Consider the following 22,520-nt stretch of genomic DNA (forward strand, 5'->3'; position numbering starts at 1 on the left):
AGTTGATAACAGTCAATGCAAGGCCATCATATGAAAGTTTGAGACATTTTCTTTTTTATAAAGCGACAGATAAATGTAATCAGTAATAGTGATAATACAATAGGGGAAAATTTAGCTCAGGTATAAGGAATATGTGCCCCCCCCCCGGTGGTTTCATGCATTTTTATAAGCTGCATGAGACCACTACCACTCTGAGTACAGTGGTACCTCGGGTTACATATGCTTCAGGTTACATACTGTCAGGGAACTGCCATCGGCAGGACAGGAGGTGCAAAGGCTCTCTGAGGTTGAGAGAGACGCAGCAGCTGGAGAGGGAACCAGTAGGGGGAGAGCAGGAACGTCAAGGGAAGGAGAGTCGGAGGAATGGCTCAGAGACGCTTCCAGCGAAAACAGCGGGGAGGTCTCAGGACCTCCTATAGGGACACCCATTCCTCGCCGGAAACTGTCACGCCGAGAGTCCAGAAGACGTGTTTCCGTTAAGGAGCTTTTATGTTGGAAACGTTTCCGAAAGCAACCACTTTCGGATTCTGCTAGCGATTGACGCAGCCATGCTGGAGGGGCTCCGTCACAGGCAGAGGTTTGAGAACTTGATCAAACTCTGAGGGACTTGCAGTTTACGCACAAGCAGCTCTTCATCCCATCACACATACGCTTCAGGTTACAGACTCCGCTAACCCAGAAATAGTACCTCGGGTTAAGAACTTTGCTTCAGGATGAGAACAGAAATTGTGCTCTGGCAGCGCGGCGGCAGCGAGAGGCCCCATTAGCTAAAGTGGAGCTTCAGGTTAAGAACAGTTTCAGGTTAAGAACGGACTTCCAGAACGAATTAAGTTCCTACCCCGAGGTACCACTGTATCGCTGAGCCTGGGAACTAGAGTCTAACAAGTGCTGGAAGATCACCAGTTCCTCGTCCTCCTGCCCCCCATTTGGTCATACCTCCCGATCTTCCTGCAAAGCACTGTGGCTCAGACATAAAGCTCTTGCTATGCACTGGTTCCATCTCTGACTCTATCAGGCACAGCCTGGTCTGAAACCCTATAGACTGAACTAAATGAGATGGACTAATGGTCCAACTTGGTATAAGGCGGTTTCTTCTGCAACAAACATACTGTTGAACTCCCATGTCTGCAGCACTTCTGTGTGCTATCAGCTACGCCAGTGGTGTCCAAACTTTTTTCAAAGAGAGCCAGATTTGATGAAGTGAAGGGCCATGGGGGCCAACAAAAGGGCCGACCAAAGTTTTAGGATTTTACCACAGGAAATACCCCAGGGGTCGGATTAAACCAACCAGTGGGCTGGATTAGGCCCCCAAAACTTTGGCTATGCCTGAGCTATGCTGTCCCTTTTTATGGTTGCATTTAGATATTACTGATTTCTGTGGAACTTAGTTTCAGCCAAAGAGCACAGAGCAGCAGTGGCCAAAACCCCCTCCAATGATTCTCACCCCCCCCCAGCTCACAAACGTCTGCACCCTGGTCAACATCCTGGTGGGGAGCAAATCGCCTTCTCCCTGGTCACCAGATTGATCCTTTGATGGGCAGAGAGGGGTTGACAATTCTCTTTAGTGGATCAATTTAATGCGGGGGAGGCTTTGTGCCAGCATGTGGGGGGGGGTGAGTGAGTGACAGACAGTGTGGGGTGGCTGCCCCCACCATTGGCGTGCGACCAACCCTGATGTTTGGGCAAGGGTAAACACAACCCTCAGACCATAAAAGGTCAGCCACCCTAGGCATAAAGTCTTGAGGTTTTCGGTAACCATTTGTGAAGGATATGATCAATGGAATATTGTTGACATGCTTAGAAGTCAGTTCTAAACCTTTCAGCTTGTTTTTCCTTTCCTTCCTAATTATTTTCTATCTTATATTCATATAATAAAATATATTTACATTGTGGTTGTTTATCTCAACATGACATCCGACTTTTACTTCTCTCTTCTTCCCCAATTACTGGGAAGTGGTGCTTGCACCCCAATTCAAAAGCCATTAAAAAAGGCCAACTTTTGTTGGCTAAGCTCTAGGCTTGTTAGATTCACTGATGCTTTATGAGGCTTATAATATATTAATGTTCACTACAGAATAAAGGCAGACAAAAAAAAATATTGATTTCAGAGAGAATGTCTTTTAGCTGGGCTTTCTTATTTCAGGGCTGAATATACTGTAGATTTTGCATCAGCGCTGGGAGCAAAGGGATTTAAAAAAAAATCAGTTCTCCATCAGGGAGGAGGTATTGACAGTGTACAACGGAATCAGCAAAAGGCATAATGGTGCTATTCAGGATAATTCCAGAATACTTCCATCTGTTTACTCTAACCTGGGTCATTTGTAAAAGTTAAGAAGTCCATGCAAACATTTATTCTGAAATTCCTTTTCTTTAGCAGATTCAAAAAAATAATTAGCAGTAGACAAATGCTTCAGTTCTGATCTCATATAGGTGATAGTAAATCCTACTGAAGTTGGTAGGCTGCTGAACTGGTTTAGACATGATACAGGGAATAGCCAACACCATTGTGAGTTCCCCATCCCATAGCCATATTGTTCAGAAAAACAATGGATATAATAGATGAACAAGTTCAAAACCCATCAGTATTGTTGAAGATGCAGATTTAGATATACATGCACATTCATTTCAATGTAGTGGTATGAGAATTGACTCACAGTAGCTATGTGGGTGGGAGATCACAGCAATTTCATCCAGCAGTGTTAAATATACGCGAGCTTTGTATATTAACGGGGGGGGGGGGAATACTTCATGTTTGGTATAGGGTGGAGGGATCTACTGCTTAGTCAGGAGCCATAATTTAGTCTGTTAGCTCAAGTTTTACTTGATTAGCAAACCGACTGAGCTTATCAGAATTTACAGCCCTTATTTTGTGCTTTGTGTTCTTGTATTTTTACAATGTCAGATTAACCTCCTTAGAATAAGGTACCTTGAAGAAAAGTGCTTCTGGAAGTGTAAGGGCTTCTAAAAACAAACCTGTTCTTCGTTTCCTTGAGAAGGCTAAAGATAAGAGGGGAAACACCATAGAACGATTTCGGTGGCTGAAGCAATGATATGATGCTCCCATTAAATTTTCAGAATTACACTAGATAAGATAGTTCAAGCAGGAGTTGGAAGACTGGGAGTGGATGGTTCTGCACATCAGAAAGTGACAGACACATGCCACTAATGCTAGCGGTTCTTTATCCAGGAAGGAATCTCTAATACCTCTCCACTCTTCTCTCTTTTCCCCCTTTTGCTCTGAAGCCTTATCACTGGGAGCACCAGAGCTGCCTTTCAGCATTTACCTGGTTTATATTCTTCAATCAATCTATCCCGGTTAATAGAAAAGATATAAAGTAATCATAAAAGTAATGGTGACAGACAGGAAGTAGGAGTTCAGATGCATTGTGTCTACTGTCTGGAGGCTTCTTGTAAAGAAACATATTTTCCCCCAGGTTTTCCCTGACCCACAAAATTGGCCCCCATTATTGTTTTCACAGTACTGTGCAGTTTACTGGTTTTAAATGCTGTATTAGTGTTTTTATGTTACCATTTTATCTGGTATTTTTATGTTGCATTTCTGTATACTACTTAGATATGTTTAAATATTAAGTAGTTTAGAAATGGTTTTAAATAAAATAAGCAGCTTCCAATGTGCCAAACAAGACATGAGTTTTGACCATATCTATCACCTGCAGTGCAAATGGGACTGGGAATTTGAAAGTACAGGCACAGCAATTGTTCAACTAGTGATGAAGTAAGAGGCAGTTGCTTCGGATAAAAATATTAACTTCTAGGCCAGTTAGCCAGTAACAATGAGCATCTTATTATATAAACTCAGTGCTTTTTATCTAAAAAAATGTTTAGGGGTACTCTCATTTTGACTCAAGAAAATAATCATTTTATGGTTCAAATTGGGGAAAATAAATACAGTAAATGGACAAAAGTACAAGTAACATGCATTATCTCATATTACACAGCTGACAGCTCACTGTAACTTCCACATTGGCATGAAGTTGTGTGCACTAATATCTTCCTGATTCCTTTCTGGGAAAGGAAATGAAGCTGCCATCAGAGGTGATAGATAACAATGAAACTGACCAATCACCATGCTAGATTCCAACTCCTGCTTTACACATTAAACGCTTGCTTCCTTCTGAGACTCAGGAAACATTGCTCAGGGGTAGCAATGGAACTGACGATTCACCATGCTAGAGAAGAAACTAAAAAATGCTTTTATTTTTTTTAGTTTCTTCTCCCGTTAGATTCACAAAATGTTTAGGGGTATGCGTACCCCTGCATCTCCCCCCCCCAAAAAAAGCACTGTATAAACTTCTGGTATAGGTCAGGATCTGCTGCTTCAAGATGGTCCACTGGGTTCATCCCAATGGTATGACTGTATGATTGGCTTGTGCTTAATGTTATGCAAATAGATGCATAGTGGATTATGTATGCTGAATCATTCCCGGTGATTTTTGACTGACTAGAATAATGCAAGAAAACTAATCTTTAAAACAAAGAAGAAAGATGCTCTTTTACACTTAAAGTAGAATTCTGTATGATAAAATGTTCTAAAATTATGTTGAAAAGATTTTCCTTGAACAGGATTAGCAATTTCTGTTCAAAATGAATAAATCCTGGTCTTAAACGAGGAAGCTTGTGATTGCTGTCTAACATACTGAAATAAAAATGCTTGATGCCTGTGCTTGTCTTTTAATATTAATGTAATCCCTCTGAGCATATCGGTCTAGTTTTTCACAGACTTCCTTGTGTTTAGAGCCCCCTTTTCAAAGGGAAACATAGCCTAAAGGGAATACACCATGTTTTATTTCAAAAAGCCATTTGAGATTTTCATATTCATATTCTTGGAGCTAATTGTTGCTCCTTTCTTAAAGATATATTAACATATTAGCCCTATCAAGCTAAACTTTGTGTCTATTGCAAGCATTTCCAATACATTTATATAAAGTTGATACATAGAAGAAAAATACAGGCTTTTACTGCATAACAGAATGGTAACAGAACATATGCACAGGGACATTTTTATTCCCTGTTATCCAAAACATTCTTACCCAAATTATCAACCAGTTAGAGATGCCAAATGGCAGCTGTGGTGCTCCCAGTGCTGGGTGCTAATATAACTCCTTGCAAACTGTAATGGAGCCATGGAGAAGTGTCCATCATCTGGCCAGAGAGTTAGCTCATTAAGAGACTCCAGTTTTCCAGAAATAGGTAAAGCATGGAAGAAGCAAAACCCTGGCAGAGACCATTCTAACCCTTGTTAGACTAGAGCAACTTGCTCACTGAGCTCTCCTTGGTGCTGAAATGACTAATCTGCCTTGTTGTGATCTTCTCTGCAGAACCATAACATACCAGTCAAGCCCACAAGCAGGTTATGAGCACAACAGCTTTCGTTCTTTCTAATGAGCCTTGAAAACTAGTACTGGATGTAGTACTTTGACATATTCCACCCCTTTCCTGACAATCTCTTGCATGGAATTTACATTTTTCACATTGGCTGGTTTGAACTGTCCATTGTGATCTCAAGTAGGGTTGCCATATATCCTCTTTTTCCAGGACATGTCCTCTTTTTTATGGGTGGAGTCATCATAGCGATCCATAGTTAAAAGTAGAAGTTGGCAAATGTTTCTCCCCCCCCCTTTTTTTTTTTTTTTTTTTTTTTGCTCTTCAAAATATGACAACCCTATGTGCTGGCTCAGATCCCACTAGTGTACATGTTAGGGGTGAGGAACCTCCCCCCCCCCAGCCAGAAGACCACATTCCATTCTGGTCAACCTTCTGATGACCTTCCAGTAGTGGGTGAGGCTATTGACATCAGGTAGGTACTTCCAGTGTATTACTTTTTTATTTTTTATTTTAGGCAAGCCTATCCAGACATGCAGAAGCTACATGTGTTTTATTTCTTTTTGGCTATTGATTTTAGTCTTTGGGAAAAAATATATATACAGTGATACCTCAGGTTAAGTACTTAATTCGTTCTGGAGGTCCGTTCTTAACCTGAAACTGTTCTTAACCTGAAGCACCACTTTAGCTAATGGGGCCTGCTGCTGCTGCCGTGCCGCCGGAGCCCGATTTCTGTTTTTATCCTGAAGCAAAGTTCTTAACCTGAAGCACTATTTCTGGGTTAGTGGAGTGTGTAACCTGACGTGTATGTAACCTGAAGCGTATGTAACCCGAGGTACCACTGTACTTAATACCTGTTTTCAACTATTTTAACTGATAGTTTTAATGTTTTATTGTGTGTGTGTGTGTGTGTGTGTGTGTGTGTGTGTGTGTGTACCACACAACTGCTTAGAGCAGAGGTCAGCAACCTAAGGCCCATGGGGCGCTTCCAGCCCATGAGCTTCCTGGAACCGGCCCATGGCCGTTCCATGGATCAGCATAGGGATTCTGTGCTCCCCCCCCTCTCATTTTACCACCCTAAAAATGTGGTGTCATCAACAAACTTAGCCACATAACTTACTCGTGCCTAACTCCAGATCATTTATGGGCAAGTTCAAAAGCCCCAGCCCCTGTCTTTGGAGTCCAGACCATAACATTTTTTTTTTAACAGACCAACAAAAAGTTATGGGGTGGTACCACTTAAAGGCCATTTCACTAGCAGCCACCAGCTTTTCCTCACCTGCTAGAGAAAAGCCTCCAAAGAAGATCTTATGGTTGCCTAGGTACGTATGTAGATATGTGATTTTTCAGGTACTCTGTCCTCATGTTATGAATGGCCTTAAAGGTCAACATCAGGACTTTGAATTGGACCCCCAAATAGGCTGGAAGCAATTGCAGATGGCAAAGCACTGGTGCATTATAGTATAGAAATGGAACGTGTGAGAATGTGACATGCAAAACATTCTTGGATCAGGAGCTTGCAGATCTTAGTCTGAACAGTTGCTTTCTGGATATTTTACAAGGGCAACCTGAAGAATCATTTATCATAAGCTTCCTCTCCCTTTCCATTTCACTTTGTTGTAATAAATGAAGCTACCCAGAGCATCCCCATTTACAAATATCTCTCTAACTCATTTTAGAATGAAATAGCTTTGTAAGCAATTTTCCCGTTTAGAGGGTTTCCCTCTTGTTCTTCTTCTCCATCTAAGTGAGTTTGGCTCAACACATGAAGGCTCCTTGTTCACATTAGAGAGCACATATTAATATGGATCAAATTCCATATCTTTGCTTACATTTTGATTGAAATTGTGTTCATGACCGCAATAATTCCCATTGTTTTAATCATCCAGAAGGATATTCATGAGCACTTTCTTATTTAACTCAATAGTTGATCATAGCATTTTTATTACTAAGTATAATTTACATAAGTATGATTCAGTTGCCAATTTCCCCATAAAAGTTTTAAAAAGTTTATATAATGCTATATTTTCCCACAAACATTTATGACCTAATTAAAACTAATATTATTACTTATCTTTACTTGGTAATGCAGATAATTAGCTTGAAATATTGAGAGAAGATATATACACTAATTTGATCAGGCTCCATGCTGTTAGCAATTTGGTCATAATAGCAAAAGCTTGTTGTTTTTCTCCATAATTTCATATTGAGGGCAAAGAGCTAATCTGTCCGAAGTATGAATGATAAATTGGCCAAAGTATTTTAAAGCAACACAAAATAGAAAAAATAGGTAGATACTGAATTATAGGTTAGTAAGTGATTGTTGCAAGGGTGTCTTGTGCTTCTTGTTTTCAGACCCATTTTTGTTTTCTGAAGTGAGGAGGGTGATATTTTGGTTTTACTCCTTTTTTGAGAGAGCTCTCTGAAACACAAGGTTTCAGTGTCATGTAGGATGCCTGAAGAAGTTCTAATTAGCCTCCAGCAATGTTCAGGAAAAGAGAGCATATATTGATGAACATTCATAAACGTCCTCAATTGAGTGTATTTCATTAAGATCAGCACAGGCTCTAGGCAGCCCTAGTCACCAGTGACTGGAAATTCTGATTTGATTTTGCAATTCGGCCTGGTCATATAACCTGCTCTGCATTTTGAGGGCAGCTTACCCAGAATGCATTGAGGGTTCTTCCTGCTTCTGAAGGTTCTCACTTGGCTGTTACACAAGCTTCTTGAATTTAGACACATTTCATACAATTGCAGGTCTAACAATCTACCTCACCCCTTAACAGCACCAATCATGGGGTTTTATATAATGGTAGTCTTACTCAGAGTAAACCCATTGAAATTAAAGGGCATGTGTACCTTCAGCCCATTAATTTCAATGGCTGTACTGTGAGTAGAATTAGAAAAATACAGCACAAAATGTTAATTTAAAATAATTCTTACTAGTATTTATCTGAGAGTCACTGAAAGCAGAATAGGCTGTAAAGAGCAGTAGGTAAAAAAACCATTTACAAATGCTATTAAACAACCTATTAATTTATGGACAATATTAAATATTCATCTGTGTCAGCAGATGGTGATTTTTCTGTTAATGCAATAGGCAAATCTATTTTATAGAACTATGGCTCTGTTGTGTATAGGTTGGCCAGTTTTGGAGAGGGTATGTGTTTTAAAGAAACCACAAGATTTTGCAGGCTTAAAGTGAGGCTACTACTGAGAACCACTCAATTTTGCTTCCAAATACTGATGCACTGACTGTCTATCATCCATTCTTTGGCATAGTTTAATGCATGTACCAGTTTGCAGCCATTTTCCATATTATCATCCATTGCTGCTTGGGACAGGAGAAGAAACTTTCCCCCTGTTGTTGAGGCTCCTGAGCCAATGGTACTTCTGGAATGCCCATCCAAATATGTATCCCACTGACAGTAATGTAATGCAGAGGAACCACATTCACATCTCAGTGAGGACATGCTTTCTCTGCATTGTATTATGTTCACTGGGATGAACAGTTGATCATTCTGGTTACCTTCATAGCAGAATTGGGATCTTTCTTCCCTCTGACTCCAAACCCCTCACAAAAAAAAATTTTTTTTTACCAAGGAGTATGGTACAGGGATGTGGGTGGCGCTGTGGTCTAAACCACTGAGCCTAGGGCTTGCCAGTCGGAAGATCAGTGGTTTGAATCCCTGCAATGGGGTGAGCTCCTGTTGTTCAGTCCCTGTTCCTGCCAATCTAGCAGTTCGAAAGCACGCCAAAGTGCAAGTAGATAAATAGATACCACTCTGGCGGGAAGGTAAACGGCATTTCCGTGCCCTGCTCTGGTTTCGCCAGAAGCAGCTTAGCTGGCCACATGACCCGGGAAAAATGTCTGTGGACAAATGTCGGCTCCCTCGGCCTGTAAAGCGAGATGAGCACCGCAACCCCAGAATCGTTCACGACAAATTGCTGGGAAAGTAGGAAGTTATTTCATGGGAGTGCTACTTTCAAATAGAAAGAAGTAGGTCTGATCATCTTTAAAATTCTCCTGCATTTTCTGCTTAGTAATTCCACAACTCATCAGTGACCCAGAGGTCAGCATTTATGATAGAAATATATATTTTTATGCTAAACCAATGTGCTCCGTTTAATATTCTCATGAAAGTGTGCCAGGTGTAGTTTCATGGAAAACCAATCTTGTCCTCTCATCTTTTAGGTGGAATATTTCATATACTGAGAGTGGAAGTTAAACATATAGGGTATTTAAATAGCCAATCTTGAGCTACATGTGTTTAATTTGTAACTACAAATAGCAATATTTTTACAAGCTCATCACTATAAACTGAGAATCTGCGGCATTCTAAAAGTAAAAGAAAAATTCAAATGAAGTAAAAGGATGTGTCTCAGATATCTGATATAGCAGTGTGGGTTTTCTTTAGGATGTCACTTCTGAGCGGACTGTGGCGGATAGCTACATTTTTCACTGTGTTATATCATCAGTGAAATTCTGTAAGGTGGCACAGTTCATGGCAGCCTTGAGTTACCAGTGTTACAAGACCTTCTCATTTATACACATGTGCATGAGAACCCATATCTAACATGCATGTTTACAGTACTACCAATTTGGGGATCCTTACTGGAGGTGATTGTATGCCACAAATGCTTAGGGAAATTAGCAATAACTGCATACTTCATTATAAGCATAATATTTATTTATTCATATCATTTGTTATTGCTTGTTATTGCTCCTGCTTCATTCACTATATGATTACTCTGTTCTGAAGGGGCTTGGGGTGCTGGATCAGGCCCCCAAGCTAGGTGTTAGTCTCTCCTGCTTGAACCCTTGCTGTGCTGGTGTGTTATCACCATCATCACCATGGTGTTGCAGTGAAATCCAACTTTCTGCTTACCTACACATCGTGTGTCTTCATTGTCTTCACTTCTATCTACTTACTTAATTTCAGGGGTCTGACTTACCTTAACTATTTGCATGTGAGCATTCTCCCTGTTTTGTTTTCTTTAGTCTCCTTTCAGTTCTTCTGGTTTTAAATGCCTAACCCCAGAACTCCATATAAGACAACAAAGGTATGACAGTTAAATTGTAAAAACGATATGAATAACATAGCGATGTGCTTTTGAACTGCTAGGCTGGCAGGAGCTGGGACAGAGCAACGGGAGCTCACTCCATCATGGGGATGCAAACCACCGACCTTCCAGTCGGCAAGCCCAAGAGGCTCAGTGGTTTAGACCACAGCGCCACCTGCGTCCCTTTCTCATAGTGTACCATGGGTCAGGGCACCTTGAAAAGAAGTATTGAGCAGCCTTCAGGATGCATCCCCCAAACTGAACACTCTGGGGCTGTGAGAGGAGCTCATTACAGGGGAAAGGGTTATCAGCAGGCCTTAGCCCAGATTTCTACTAGTAGATTGGTGTCTAAAGACAGGCATAGGCAATGCTTTTTTGTGACACTACTCACCCTTAACAGCACTGGGCAAAGGTAACATGTTCATGAAAGCTCCAAAATGCCTGGAAATTACAGGTGTTACAGCCCTCATCCTTAACAGATGTTATTTAGGCAACATTGATATGGCATGATATCTTATCCTATAGTCAGTTCCAGCTCCATCACTGCTTTAGAGCTCCATAGCTACCTTAAAGGTAAAGGTAAAGGATTCCTGGACAGTTAGAGCAGAGTGGTAGACCTAAGTTCCAGATAATTTTAAAGTTAATTCTTCATATTCAAACATGTAACATGTTTTATCAGATTAAATGGTGGGTTAGATGGACTTACACACTTGCCTTTTTAATTTAATGTTTAATGCAACCTGTATAATGGCTGTGGACTTCAAATGTCTCGACATCTTCCTGAATATAAATGGCAAGTTTTCTATACCTCCCACACACCGATAACTTCATTCACAACACATTGTTCAAGAGGTCCAGTCATCTTTCTGACACATCTTCATACTGTTTCTTTCAAAACCCAAGCAACGAGTGCATTTTGATTAAAAAAAAATGAAACCAAGCAATACACGCCCAATGAAAAATGCTTTAATTATCAACTTGTATTCTGAATAGAAACATGATAAAATAAGGACATCTTTACTCAAAGGAGGTATTACCAGATAATAAAGATGATTCATATGGTTCTCCATTATCACCCTGTGTGTTTGTGGGAGCAGATAAGTGTGTGTTCACTCAACAATGAATTCCATTAAGGCTTTCAGTATGGTTCCTTTTGTAATATGTAACAAAACTTATGGGCAGTTTTATGTGTGACAATGTATTTCCACTTCTGGCTTTATAGTAGCATTAGGTTGCATTCTATAGGTGTTGTTATTATTAACAATTGAATTTTGAAGGCTGCATATTGTACCTGTAGTGGGAGTGGGGAATAATAATAAAAAAGACATACATTAGTGTTGGCTTGGAAAACAAGCAACAATTTTATTAAAGCAACTCAAGAGCCTGCTGTTTGGATGAAATGGATCAGGGAATATACTGCTTGCTGTATCTAGTATCAATTCCTTGAATCATAGAATTGTAGAGTTGGAAGGGATCCCAAGAGTCATCAAATCCAGCAGAGGATTACAGTGCAGGAATCTCAACTAAAGTATGCATGACAGGTGGCCATCCAACCTCTGCTTAAGAACCTAAAATGAAAGAGAGTCCATCACCTTTGGAGGGAGTCCGTTCCAATGTTGAACAAGTCTTACTGTCAGAAGATTTTTCCTGATGCTTCATTAGAGTCTGCATTCTTCTAACTTGAAGCCATTGGATCAAGCCCTACCCTCCGGAGCAGGAGAAAACAGGCTTGCTCTCTCTTCCACGCGACAGCACCTTGAGATATTTGAAGATGGTTGTCATCTCTCATCTCACTCTCCTCTTATCCAGGTTAAACGTACCCAACTCCCTACACCGAATGCTTGTCAACTGATACAAGGACCACTTGAAACAATATTGAACAGATACTAATGTACCCCAAATCGTTTTAAGGACTGCTATGATGAACATGAAAAACCTGAGAACTTTCGCCAATAAGTAAAATGTAAAGGGAGCTAGATGGATGGGAGGATGTGATTCAACTTCTGGTAAGCCTTCTTTTTTATGCAACCTAGAAAGGCACATTTCTGTCCCAGGACCACCTTTATCTTTTCTTACACAGACAATGATAAAACCTAGACTTTGTCCTGCTTTGCTTTGCCTGACTTGGCTTGGCCAAACTGTTAACTCTTGCTATTAAGCTCCAGCTTGATCCACTGCTGTGTCCATCACATGGAATAGAACCATAGGTTGATTTCATTGTATTTAGTGATACCAGCATTTAGCCAAGTCTTATTGGCTATGAAGTTTTGTGACATAATTTCTTCACTTGATGGTCCCATTTGGGTGGAATCACCTGTGTGATCGATGCAGGATGCATTGCCCACACTTGATTGATTTCACATGCTCTCACTCCAGGACATATTTCTGCACCCATCAAAACTGCTGCTTTAACTTCAAAAATAAAAATGAGTGATATTTTGTGAAGCTTTATATTTAGACGCACTGTCGGGAGCATCAACACACCTTTCCCTATTGTGCATACAAAATGGCCAAACATTCCACTGACCACAGTGCATCAGAATGTTCAATGTTATATGCAAATGATCCTACTGCATGTTTTCGGTGTGAATATTTTGTGTCATATACAGATAATATACTGCATGATATACTATGATTTATAGAGCTCTTTTAGTGGGGAGAAATCCTGCACTGTCACAAGTAAAGATGAATAATATCTTAGTCTCCATATATAAAACCATGGCTAACAATACAAAGACAACTGTGATCAGCAGCAGAGCTTTATAGCTGCTACATTTAAAGTAATCCAATTAAATAAAATTAATGAAATAACTTTTGTTCTTTAATTGCCAGTCTGATTAATGTACATAATTACGGTAAATAGATTCAGGCTTTAGAAGCTAGAAAATCTTGACCTTCGGATCCCACTTACTGTATGATCAGAAATAAGTAAGTATGTTTATGTTCAACAACAGCAAATATCAACAAACTTCAAGGTTGTTTGCATTTTGTTTCAAGACACTGCCAAAGAAAATGGGGAGGAAACAGTGCATTAAAATATTTTCTAGAAGTGAATCCTTGTGACAAAAGCAAAGGTTAAAAAAGGAAAAAAACATTTGATACTCTTGATGGTCCAACTGAGTATGTTTTGCAAGAAAAGTTGCCCTTTTATGGAAAAATTGTATCAATTTAAAGCTTAGTATATAAGAATAGGTTATTATGTTAACAATGCTGATAAACAATGTATCTAACCATGTTGGCTATTCTTTTGCACTTTAGTTATTCAGTACATTTTTAAGGGTAAGGACTGCTTAAAAGGATTTGCTTTTGAAATGCTCCTAAGAATATGTCAGAGGACGGATGGTGGCAAAACTATGTCAGAGATAGACCATCACTATTTATTTTTTTTAAACTTAAAAGCAGCTGCAGAATTTGGTGAATATAATTTCACAAAAAGAGGTGCATGGGTGCATCCACAATAAGTCTCCCCCACAATGGAACATAAAAGTACAAGAATTTTAAATAGGCTAATGAGAATTTTTTTCATGAATGCTCAAATGAAAGAATACACTGAGGACACTGAGCAGAACATTGTTTTAACATAAACCATAGAAATCTTTTTTAATGGTAATGCTATCATTACTATAATTTGACACACAGGGGAAAAACACATTAGTAGGAATGATTTAGAAGTTGCTTGTATTACATAACATTAGCACACAGGTTACAAATCTGATGTAGGAAGTGTTCTGAGTTTTACTCGTAGTTACACTATCATATTATAGAGCTGCATACTTATCCCATTGACTAGTATGAAACAATATTTTTTGTCCCACTTTGCCTATTGTATAGTAACTGAACAGCCATCACGTTCACATCTAACAAAAACTGAAAGATGACCATATTATAAACATAATTCAAAACAACAAAGCTAACCAGAGAAAATATTGTATGACTTGCATGCAAAACATAACAATCTGTGGTTTTTTAAAAAAGAATATTTATATTCTGCCTTTCAGCAAAAGTATTTATCCTTTCTATGTCTGACTACTGAGTGCTGGGTGGCTTCAGATGGGTGTTTATTGTGGGAATGATGTTCTTCATGCATACAAGGTTTTTGTTTTTGCATTACCCACATGATGCTTTTGGCATTAAAAATGCCAGCTTGTAACCCAACCCACCCACTCCATTTCAATTTGGATTTACCCAGTATAGGAAAAACCCAGTAAATAAAAAAAATGTATGTTGCCAACAAACCATTTGTGATATCTCAGTGACTCATTGCAAATTAAGCTCCCCATCTGGAACTACCCATACTAAGTTCAACACAGATTTGATTCAGCTAATGTTGGGCTGTGCTGAACCTCCTCCCCCTATGATCCATGGGGCCTAGAGCCAAATTATGTGTGATGTGGGAGACCTGCAGTCAGATCTCCCAGTGTTACTCACACTTGATAGTTGTGTAGTAGGAATTTCAACAGGTTTCAATAGGAATATAAGCTACACTTGCTGAGATTCCATCTTCTACAGAAGCATTGAAGGACTCTGTCCCTTTTTGAATCTGGCTACCATACACATGGGTAGCCAATTTGCTTAGGCACTTGAATCAGGCAGAAGGAGTGGGGGTCGTTTAATTCTTTCCCCCTTGCGGTGCCATCTTTGAAATCTAAATAGGATGGATGCGTGAGGAAATAAACGGACAGCAAACTCATAGCTGCATTTCAGAAAAAAAAGAAGACAAACTCTTGGGAGATATGATCACAACATGTGGGCTCCGAAAGAGATCATGGATGTTCCGCTCCTCCCTGAGCATTTTGATGCTCTGCTCTGTGGTTTTACTTAGTATGTCATCTAAACTAAGGTTAATGGTTTAGCTCCTCTGGCAGACCATGAGTTGCAAATCACACAGCTTGTCATTTGTCTGAAGTGTGGTAAACCACAAGTTCACATTCAGATGACACACCCAGCTATGGCTTAGCTCAGGATAGCAACCCATTGATCAGAGAGAACAAAGTGGCTGGAGGAACCCATTCATGCTAAGCCATGGTTTGGCTTAATGTTGTCACATGTGTACTTTGAGCTAGTATCTTGGTGAAAAATTTGTAGAAATGGCCTATCTCATTGGTATTGTACAATATGCATTGCATGTAATGCCGACAGTGTGTAATTTCTAAAATGAGAATGATCAGTGCTTAAGATGGCCCGAAAGTCATATACTGGTGGGTGGAACGAGGAGCAGCAATTTATTTATGTAGTGAATGAAAAATAGAGTTGAATTGTGCCTCTGGATTAGAAATTATAAATACAGTGTAGCCCATTTTGTTTGGAAGGAGGAGGATAAGAGTAGTGTTATCACAACACTTTCTCTTTTTTTGCAGTGGAGGCGGGCTGTGAAGTTGATGATCTCAGCTGTACAATTAATTAAGGGCTGGAGGGAGTGATGGAAACCAGGGAAAGAAATCAGAGTTTCATCTGTGGGTGGAAAGATGACATCCAGATGTTGGGTTTATCTGTAAATGGACAGCAAATCTACCCATTGAGAAACAATGGAGTGATAGACCCGGAAAACTGGTTTCTCAGAGGCCAGCTTTGTTGTTTAGTCGTTTAGTCGTGTCCGACTCTTCGTGACCCCATGGACCAGAGCATGCCAAGCACTCCTGTCTTCCACTGCCTCCCGCAGTTTGGTCAAACTCATGCTGGTAGCTTCGATAACACTGTCCAACAATCTCGTCCTCTTCTCCTTGTGCCCTCAATCTTTCCCAACATCAGGGTCTTTTCCAGGGAGTCTTCTCTTCTCATGAGAATTCAAAAGCATCAATTATTTGGCGATAAGCCTTCATTATGGTCCAGCTCTCACTTCCATACATCACTACTGGGAAAACCATAGCTTGAACTATATGGACCTTTGGCTGGTTCTAGTTATTGGTGGTCCATGCATGAGATGAGGTGAAGCCATTTGCCTAAGGTGGCAGATTAAACCTCTTCCTCCTAATATAGTGCATCCCAGTGGGGCTTGTTGTAAGCAAGCCCTGCTTACAGAGGAACAACCAGGAGCTCACTTTAAGCCCCCAGCTGTACCTTTGTAGCCATGTTTTTCCCTGCCACACACCTTAGGTCCCATATGATGTCAGGTGGTCATGGCTTGTAGCAAACTGCTGTGCGGGCCAAACTGGACCCGTAATGGGACTAATTTGGTCTGCAGGCTAGAGTTGCCCACTTCTCTGTTAGAGCAATGAAATGAGCAAAGGTTTGCCCATCCTGAGTCTTTATAAAGAAAGGAAGACTTGACCATGGGAAGCTTTGCCCGTTCAACCCAGTTAAATCACACCACGGCTGCAAAAACAAGTTTGCTTCTGGTGCCCTGGTGCATTTGGTTTGCGATCCTCACTGTATTTACTTAAGCAGCAAGCCCCATGGAATATGATAGGGCTTACTCCCATGTAAGGGAGGTTTTCAGCCATACTTGGGCATAAGCACAAAGGACATTTATAAAGGAACGAAATGAGCATCTGTCTCCCCGGCCAGCCTCCCCCTGACTATAAACATGTATTTTAAAAAACCAGAAAGGATGCTGCGATGACCCCCGTTCGCCCTCGTGGGCTCGGGCATGGCAGCCCAGATCCTCTGCTGCCCCCGTTGCCAGCCGCTCTCTGGGCGGCCATTCGGGGGCGAGCTGCCCCCCACTGCCAACTTTCTTCCCCCTCGCGCGTGTCAGGAGGCGCTGCTTCGCTTATCGCTCGCTCTTTGCTGCCGACGCGAGGGAAAGGCAGCAGGCAGCAAGTGGCCGGCCATCGGCCATCTCCTCTCACGAGGCTCTCCGGGGATGCTCCTTTTCTGAGGCGAATTACCCGGCGGGAAGCCGGCGTGGGCATCCGCCGACTCGCCCCGAGACCCCTCCAGCTGTGGCGCTTCCCACCCGCTCCCGCGCTCCTTCGCCCAGCCGGCTTGCTCCTTTTCGCCTCGGCGTGTGCGCGCGCGCGCCCGCCTTTTCCCCTCAGTCCCAGCCGGGCTGCTTTTCTCTCCCCACCCCCCACCCCGCCTCACCGCCCCGCTTTCCCTCCCTCCAGGCGCATGGCTGGCTGAGGGCGGCTCGGTGGGCGCGCAGGGACAGCCTCCCGCAGGATGAAGAAGAGCTCGGCTGGTGGCAGGAGAGAGGAGAAGCTGCTCGCAGCCCAAGCCCAGCCCGGGAGCGGTAAGTTCGCGAGGGGAGCCTCGGCGCCCGCCCTCGTCCATATTCCTCTCAGGTTTGGGGGGGGGGAGAGAGAGAGAGAAAGGGGACGACAATCCCCACGCACTTCTCCCTCACGGAGAGACGAGACGGAACCTGCCCTCTGGGGCTTAAAAGGCGGGAAGCGGGACGGCGGGGAATCTGCGCGGCGGTCTTCCCGCTGCCTTGAGGCGCCTCTCGCGAAGGCGGCAAAAATAGGCGCGAAAACGGGAGGGGGTGGGCGGAGGGGGGGGGGGGGAAAGGCCCGGTTGGGATGAATGGCGACGCTGGGCAGATGGAAGTTTCCAAATTAAGAAGCGCGTCTTGGAATTGTTGTCGGAACAATTCGGCGTTCCTTGCAAGAATGGAGGAAGGGGGTCGACGCGGTTCTGTGGGTCTGGGGTCCTTGGGAAGAAGGACTGCGCCTCCTCAGAGACGCGCCAGAGCCCCCTCGCCTGCTCTGCTCCACGACGCCTGGGACTTGGGCGAATATTTGCCCCCAGCTTTCCCGCCCTGTGACTCTCTGCTGGTGGGACCTGCTGGTGCGCAAAGGGCTCCTGAACTGTTTTGTTTCTCCTGATGGCTTTTCTTTATAGTTCTTGCCAAGGGACGAAACTCTCTTTTCCCTGCTCGCTCTCTGCCTCCCATGCATTTAAGCTGAAGGACCTTTGATTTGGTTGTACTGTATGTCCCCCCTGATGTAGCCAATGCATCCTTAGCTCAGATGGGAAAGGGCTGCAGCTGAAACCTCCCAAACTCACCCTCTGAACTGGATCCAGCCTTTCCACTGAATCTCAGAGCAGTGCCCTTCTATCTGTGCTCCGAGGCATCGGGTTGTTGTTGTTGTTGTTTAATTCGTGTGATGAGTCCTGGCACTGGAAACAGGTACCCGAGCCTGAGAACTCTGGTGAGCAATGGCTAAAATAAGTTGAGCCAGTGATTTGTTATAAAAGCACTTAGGAATGCCAATAAATCTCAAAGGGAGCGCTCCAAACCTTACTGGCTAGCACGTTCAGGAGCTTCAATGCTTGGAAAGCATTTTTAAAATAATACATTTTTCCCCCTGTGGGTGGAAGAGAGAGGTGTGTTTTGTTGGCTTATCTGGTGAGAATTCTGCAGAACCTGGAGCAAGAGAAAAACAGTTTGTTCTGATTTCAGATGCTAGTGTTTGTTGATAGGTGAGCTATAGTTAGTACAGTCGGAGCAAAGGATGCTTATTATTTTTTTACTAATAAAAGCTTTCCTGTCTGTGTCATATATGCTGATGTAAACAACCAGTTACATATTAAGCTACTGGCTTGACATCCATAGAGAGAATGACACTTTCTGGTTTGTTTCATTGGTCTTTCGAGATTGCTGTTTAACTGTACCAAACACAAAGCAATTAATTAAACCAAAATGAATAATTAAAAATTACGGAGCTGCAGTTTGGGGGAAAAAACATTTTGCTGTTTGTTGCTGAAAGTCTTTCCCCAGAAAGTAACTTTGGTGCTTGAGGGGGAAAGTTAGTGTGGAAATGCTTTAAGAAAAGGTATAAAATAGTTAACATTTGGTGGTGATCCTGTGGCAGGGACTTGGCACTACTAACGCTGCTTATTAAATGGCGTAATTGTCATGGGACTTAACAAGAGCCAGATTTTTGACTCTTGGAAAATGAAATTTTACAGCGGTTTCTCATAGTCCTCCTCTGCACCTACACCTGCCTCCTACCTACTTTCAGTTACTGTGGCTTTCTCATTACACTGTCACTTTGTGAAAGGCATACAAATGCGTCAAGCATTAAGTGACTGCTCTGAGAAAATAACTATGCATGAACTATCCAATGCATAAAGTACAAAGTTAAAGGAAAGATGCATTTGGGCTACATGCCTACACCCACTGACTAAATTGAGACAGAGGGTTATTGGTCTGTTTTTGTTTTATTATATATTTTGTAATCTCATTTTGTATTTTTCTGTTGTGAGCTGCCCCAGGATCTTTGGATGGAGGGCAATACAAAATTTAATAAATAATAGTAAGAATAAACAAATAGGACTTCTTGGGGGTAGACATTGGCAAGCACTGCTATCTCTCTTTAACCTACACTTCACTCCCTAGACAATTGATACTTAGAAAAATAATAGGGAAACCCGTTAAAATCTGAGTGGGTGTTTAAGATGGATGGGCAATTCATAATCAAAGAGTTGGAAGGGAACTGCAGGATCATCTAGTCCAACCCCCTGCAATTCAGGAATATGCAGCCATCCCATACAGGCATTGAACTTGCAACCTTGGTGTTAACAGCACCATGGTTCCATAGCTATATGGAAGCTAAGACACAGATATGTGGCACAACCCTGAGGTCAAATAGGGCACCTGTGATTTACTCAGAAGAAAGTTCCACTGAATTCAGTAGGACTTTCTCTCAAGTAAGTGCATGTAAGGCTGCTGCCTTCACAACCATGTAAAGTGAGTTATTAACAGTCCAGTCCTATGCATATCTACTAAGGCAGGCATCCCCAAACTCGGCCCTCCAGCTGTTTTGGGACTACAATTCCCATCATGCCTGACCACTGGTCCTGTTAGCTAGGGATGATAGGAGTTGTAGTCCCAAAACAGCTGGAGGGCCGAGTTTGGGGATGCCTGTACTAAGGAATACATAGTTTATTTAATGTTTGTACCTCATGTTTTTCATAAAGTCAAAGTCAAAACACCTTGCCCCCCAAAACACCCAAAGTTGCCCAATGCTATGCACTGGATTTTGAAGCTTAGCAGAATTTGAACCAGGGTTTCCTGAATCTCAAACTTTTAAAGCCACTTTATTGCAAAGTTTTTAAAATGCTAGCAGGCAAACAAGCTTCTGGTGTGTTGATTTTCAGTGTGTTCCTGGAAACTATCAGAAATATTTGCTTTGTCCATGTGGCTTTAGGCATGGTGGGTAGCACAACTGTGGGGTGTGAATTATATTTAACAGAAGATTTGTTAACACTTGTGATTTCTCCCATCCGAATCCCTTCCTTAGCCAAGTCTAGGATTTTTAGCATTAACCATGCCCCTGACTAGCGCACAGCAAATAGTGGCAATGCAACTAAAATTGGCTACAGTTTCAGTTGTAGACCAGTTTGTGTCCTTCTTCACTAAACATAGCCCACCAGCCATGTATTGTGTTGAGTCATGAGCTTGACAACCTCCTTTTTTTAATTATTTTATTTAGTTTCAGGAAGACAACAAAACCAAGAGGCATTTCTTGCAGCTGGTATCTAAAATGATGGAAATTCCTTGTCTCTTCTTTGCATGTGGAAGATCCCAGGTTTTCCACCAGGTAGACCTGAGAAATACTCCCTGCCTGAACCCCCGAGAGCCACTGCCAGTCAGTGTAGACCAGTCTTTCCCAAACTTGGGTCTCCAGCTGTTTTGGACTACAACTCCCATCATCCCTAGCTGGCAGGACTAGTGGTCGGGGATGATGGGAATTGTAGTCCAAAAAAACAGTTGGCGGTAAAGTTTGGGAAACACTGGTATAGACAATGCTGAGCTAGATGGACCAATCGTCTGACTTATATAAAGGCAGATTCCTGTGTTCTCACAAAAACTGAAGGTTTGTGCCTGTGTGGTTAAACTCCCTATAAGCTATGTGGAGAGCTACTCTCACAAACAACTTACCTTGTGTAACTCTGCCTGTAAAATTGCATTATAGGCAGCTCATCACATAAATGACTGCACTTGTGAAGCAAATCGAAGCAAATTTCAGTAAGGAACCTTTCAGATACTGAACCCAAGTCACCCTCTTGGCAGAATCCTATACATGTTCACTTGTAAGTAAGTTTCATTGTGTTAATGTAGTTTACTGTCTTGTAAATGTATTTAGCGTTGCAGCCAATCTTACTCAATAAACTAATTAATAAATTACCACAGGCACATAGATACATGCAAGTTCTCTCAAGCTTGCATCAGATTAACTTGGCAGTGATTCAGTAACTTTTAAAAAGTTCAGATCTTATACGATTTCTCCAAACCCATATTTGCCATCTTTCCCATTCCCCACAGAAACAACCCCCTCTAAATACATTATTCTTTTCCTTCCTGATATGCAAGCTACTATAGTGGAAACAAGAGCAGGGGTGCTCAGGGTGAGAAGGGGCAGCTCCATCCCAGATGGCAGCACACCAGGGCACAAAGACCAATCAACATGGGATTCATAGTTCTCCCACAGGCTGCTGCAATAGGTGGGGGGAACCCTCCCTCTGAAAAGGGAATGGGGGAGTGTGGATTGACAGGGAAGGTGGATCACAATAGGTGCAGGGGTGGGGGAGTTGAAAATATTTACCTCACCTGGATTTTATTTTGAGTCAAAGGGTAATTTTGGTGCTTGTAAAGTTTGCTGCTTTTTGAGGATAGCCCTATAGAATGTTCCCAAGCCCTAGCTCAGAGAATTTTGCTAGCCTCTCTGTGAGCAAGCTACATGCTGTACTCCACTACATGCCATGAAGCTGCAGTGGGGCCTTATCCATTGCAAATTGACCTCAGGAGGGGGCAATTGGCCTGGCTGCTTTTGTTCCAGACCTGCATTTATCTGGCAAATATGGCTGTGGTGGCCTGAAGGATGAAAGCAGCACTCTCTCTTTGTTTGTGTATTTGTGAAAGAATGTTTCAAGGACTAAGTAACTAGGAAAGGAAGGGATAAGCATCCCTTTCTTGCCTATCCTCTTATTACTTATCAAGGAAAATAGATATATTGGGACTTTGTTGCATACAGCTGCAATGTCATGTTCAGATTTGTCCCTTAAAAGGTGCAGGAACCAAAGACAAAACAACAACAGAAGGTTGGATCTTAGGTTGTGTATTTTGACTTTAAATGCATCACACACAGCCAATGGCTAGCTTGGAATCTTCCAAGAAAAAAACAGAACAGCTGAGAAACTACGATCAAGCCATTTAAACAGAAGGA

The 22,520-nt window shown here is 42.0% G+C and overlaps 1 protein-coding gene across 9 annotated transcripts in view; it reads left to right on the plus strand.

The window, feature by feature from the left end:
- Positions 1-22,520, plus strand: part of ZNF385D (zinc finger protein 385D) — a 547,534-nt gene that overhangs the window by 152,308 nt on the left and 372,706 nt on the right. For 4 of the 9 annotated variants that reach the window (XM_083404986.1, XM_083404995.1, XM_083404993.1 and 1 more), the window contains one exon: positions 17,454-17,578. The exons of 1 other annotated variant lie outside the window; for it this stretch is intronic. In XM_083404986.1, coding sequence (XP_083261112.1) covers positions 17,509-17,578 — 70 coding nt within the window. In that variant the 5' untranslated portion in view covers positions 17,454-17,508. Of the gene's footprint in view, positions 1-17,453; positions 17,579-22,520 lie in introns of those variants that run through there. 4 more of the 9 variants (XM_083404994.1, XM_083405000.1, XM_083404997.1 and 1 more) reach the window with 2 other exon arrangements.

This window comes from Podarcis tiliguerta (assembly GCF_965153285.1).
Source record: "Podarcis tiliguerta genome assembly, chromosome: 12".
NCBI lineage: Eukaryota > Metazoa > Chordata > Lepidosauria > Squamata > Lacertidae > Podarcis > Podarcis tiliguerta.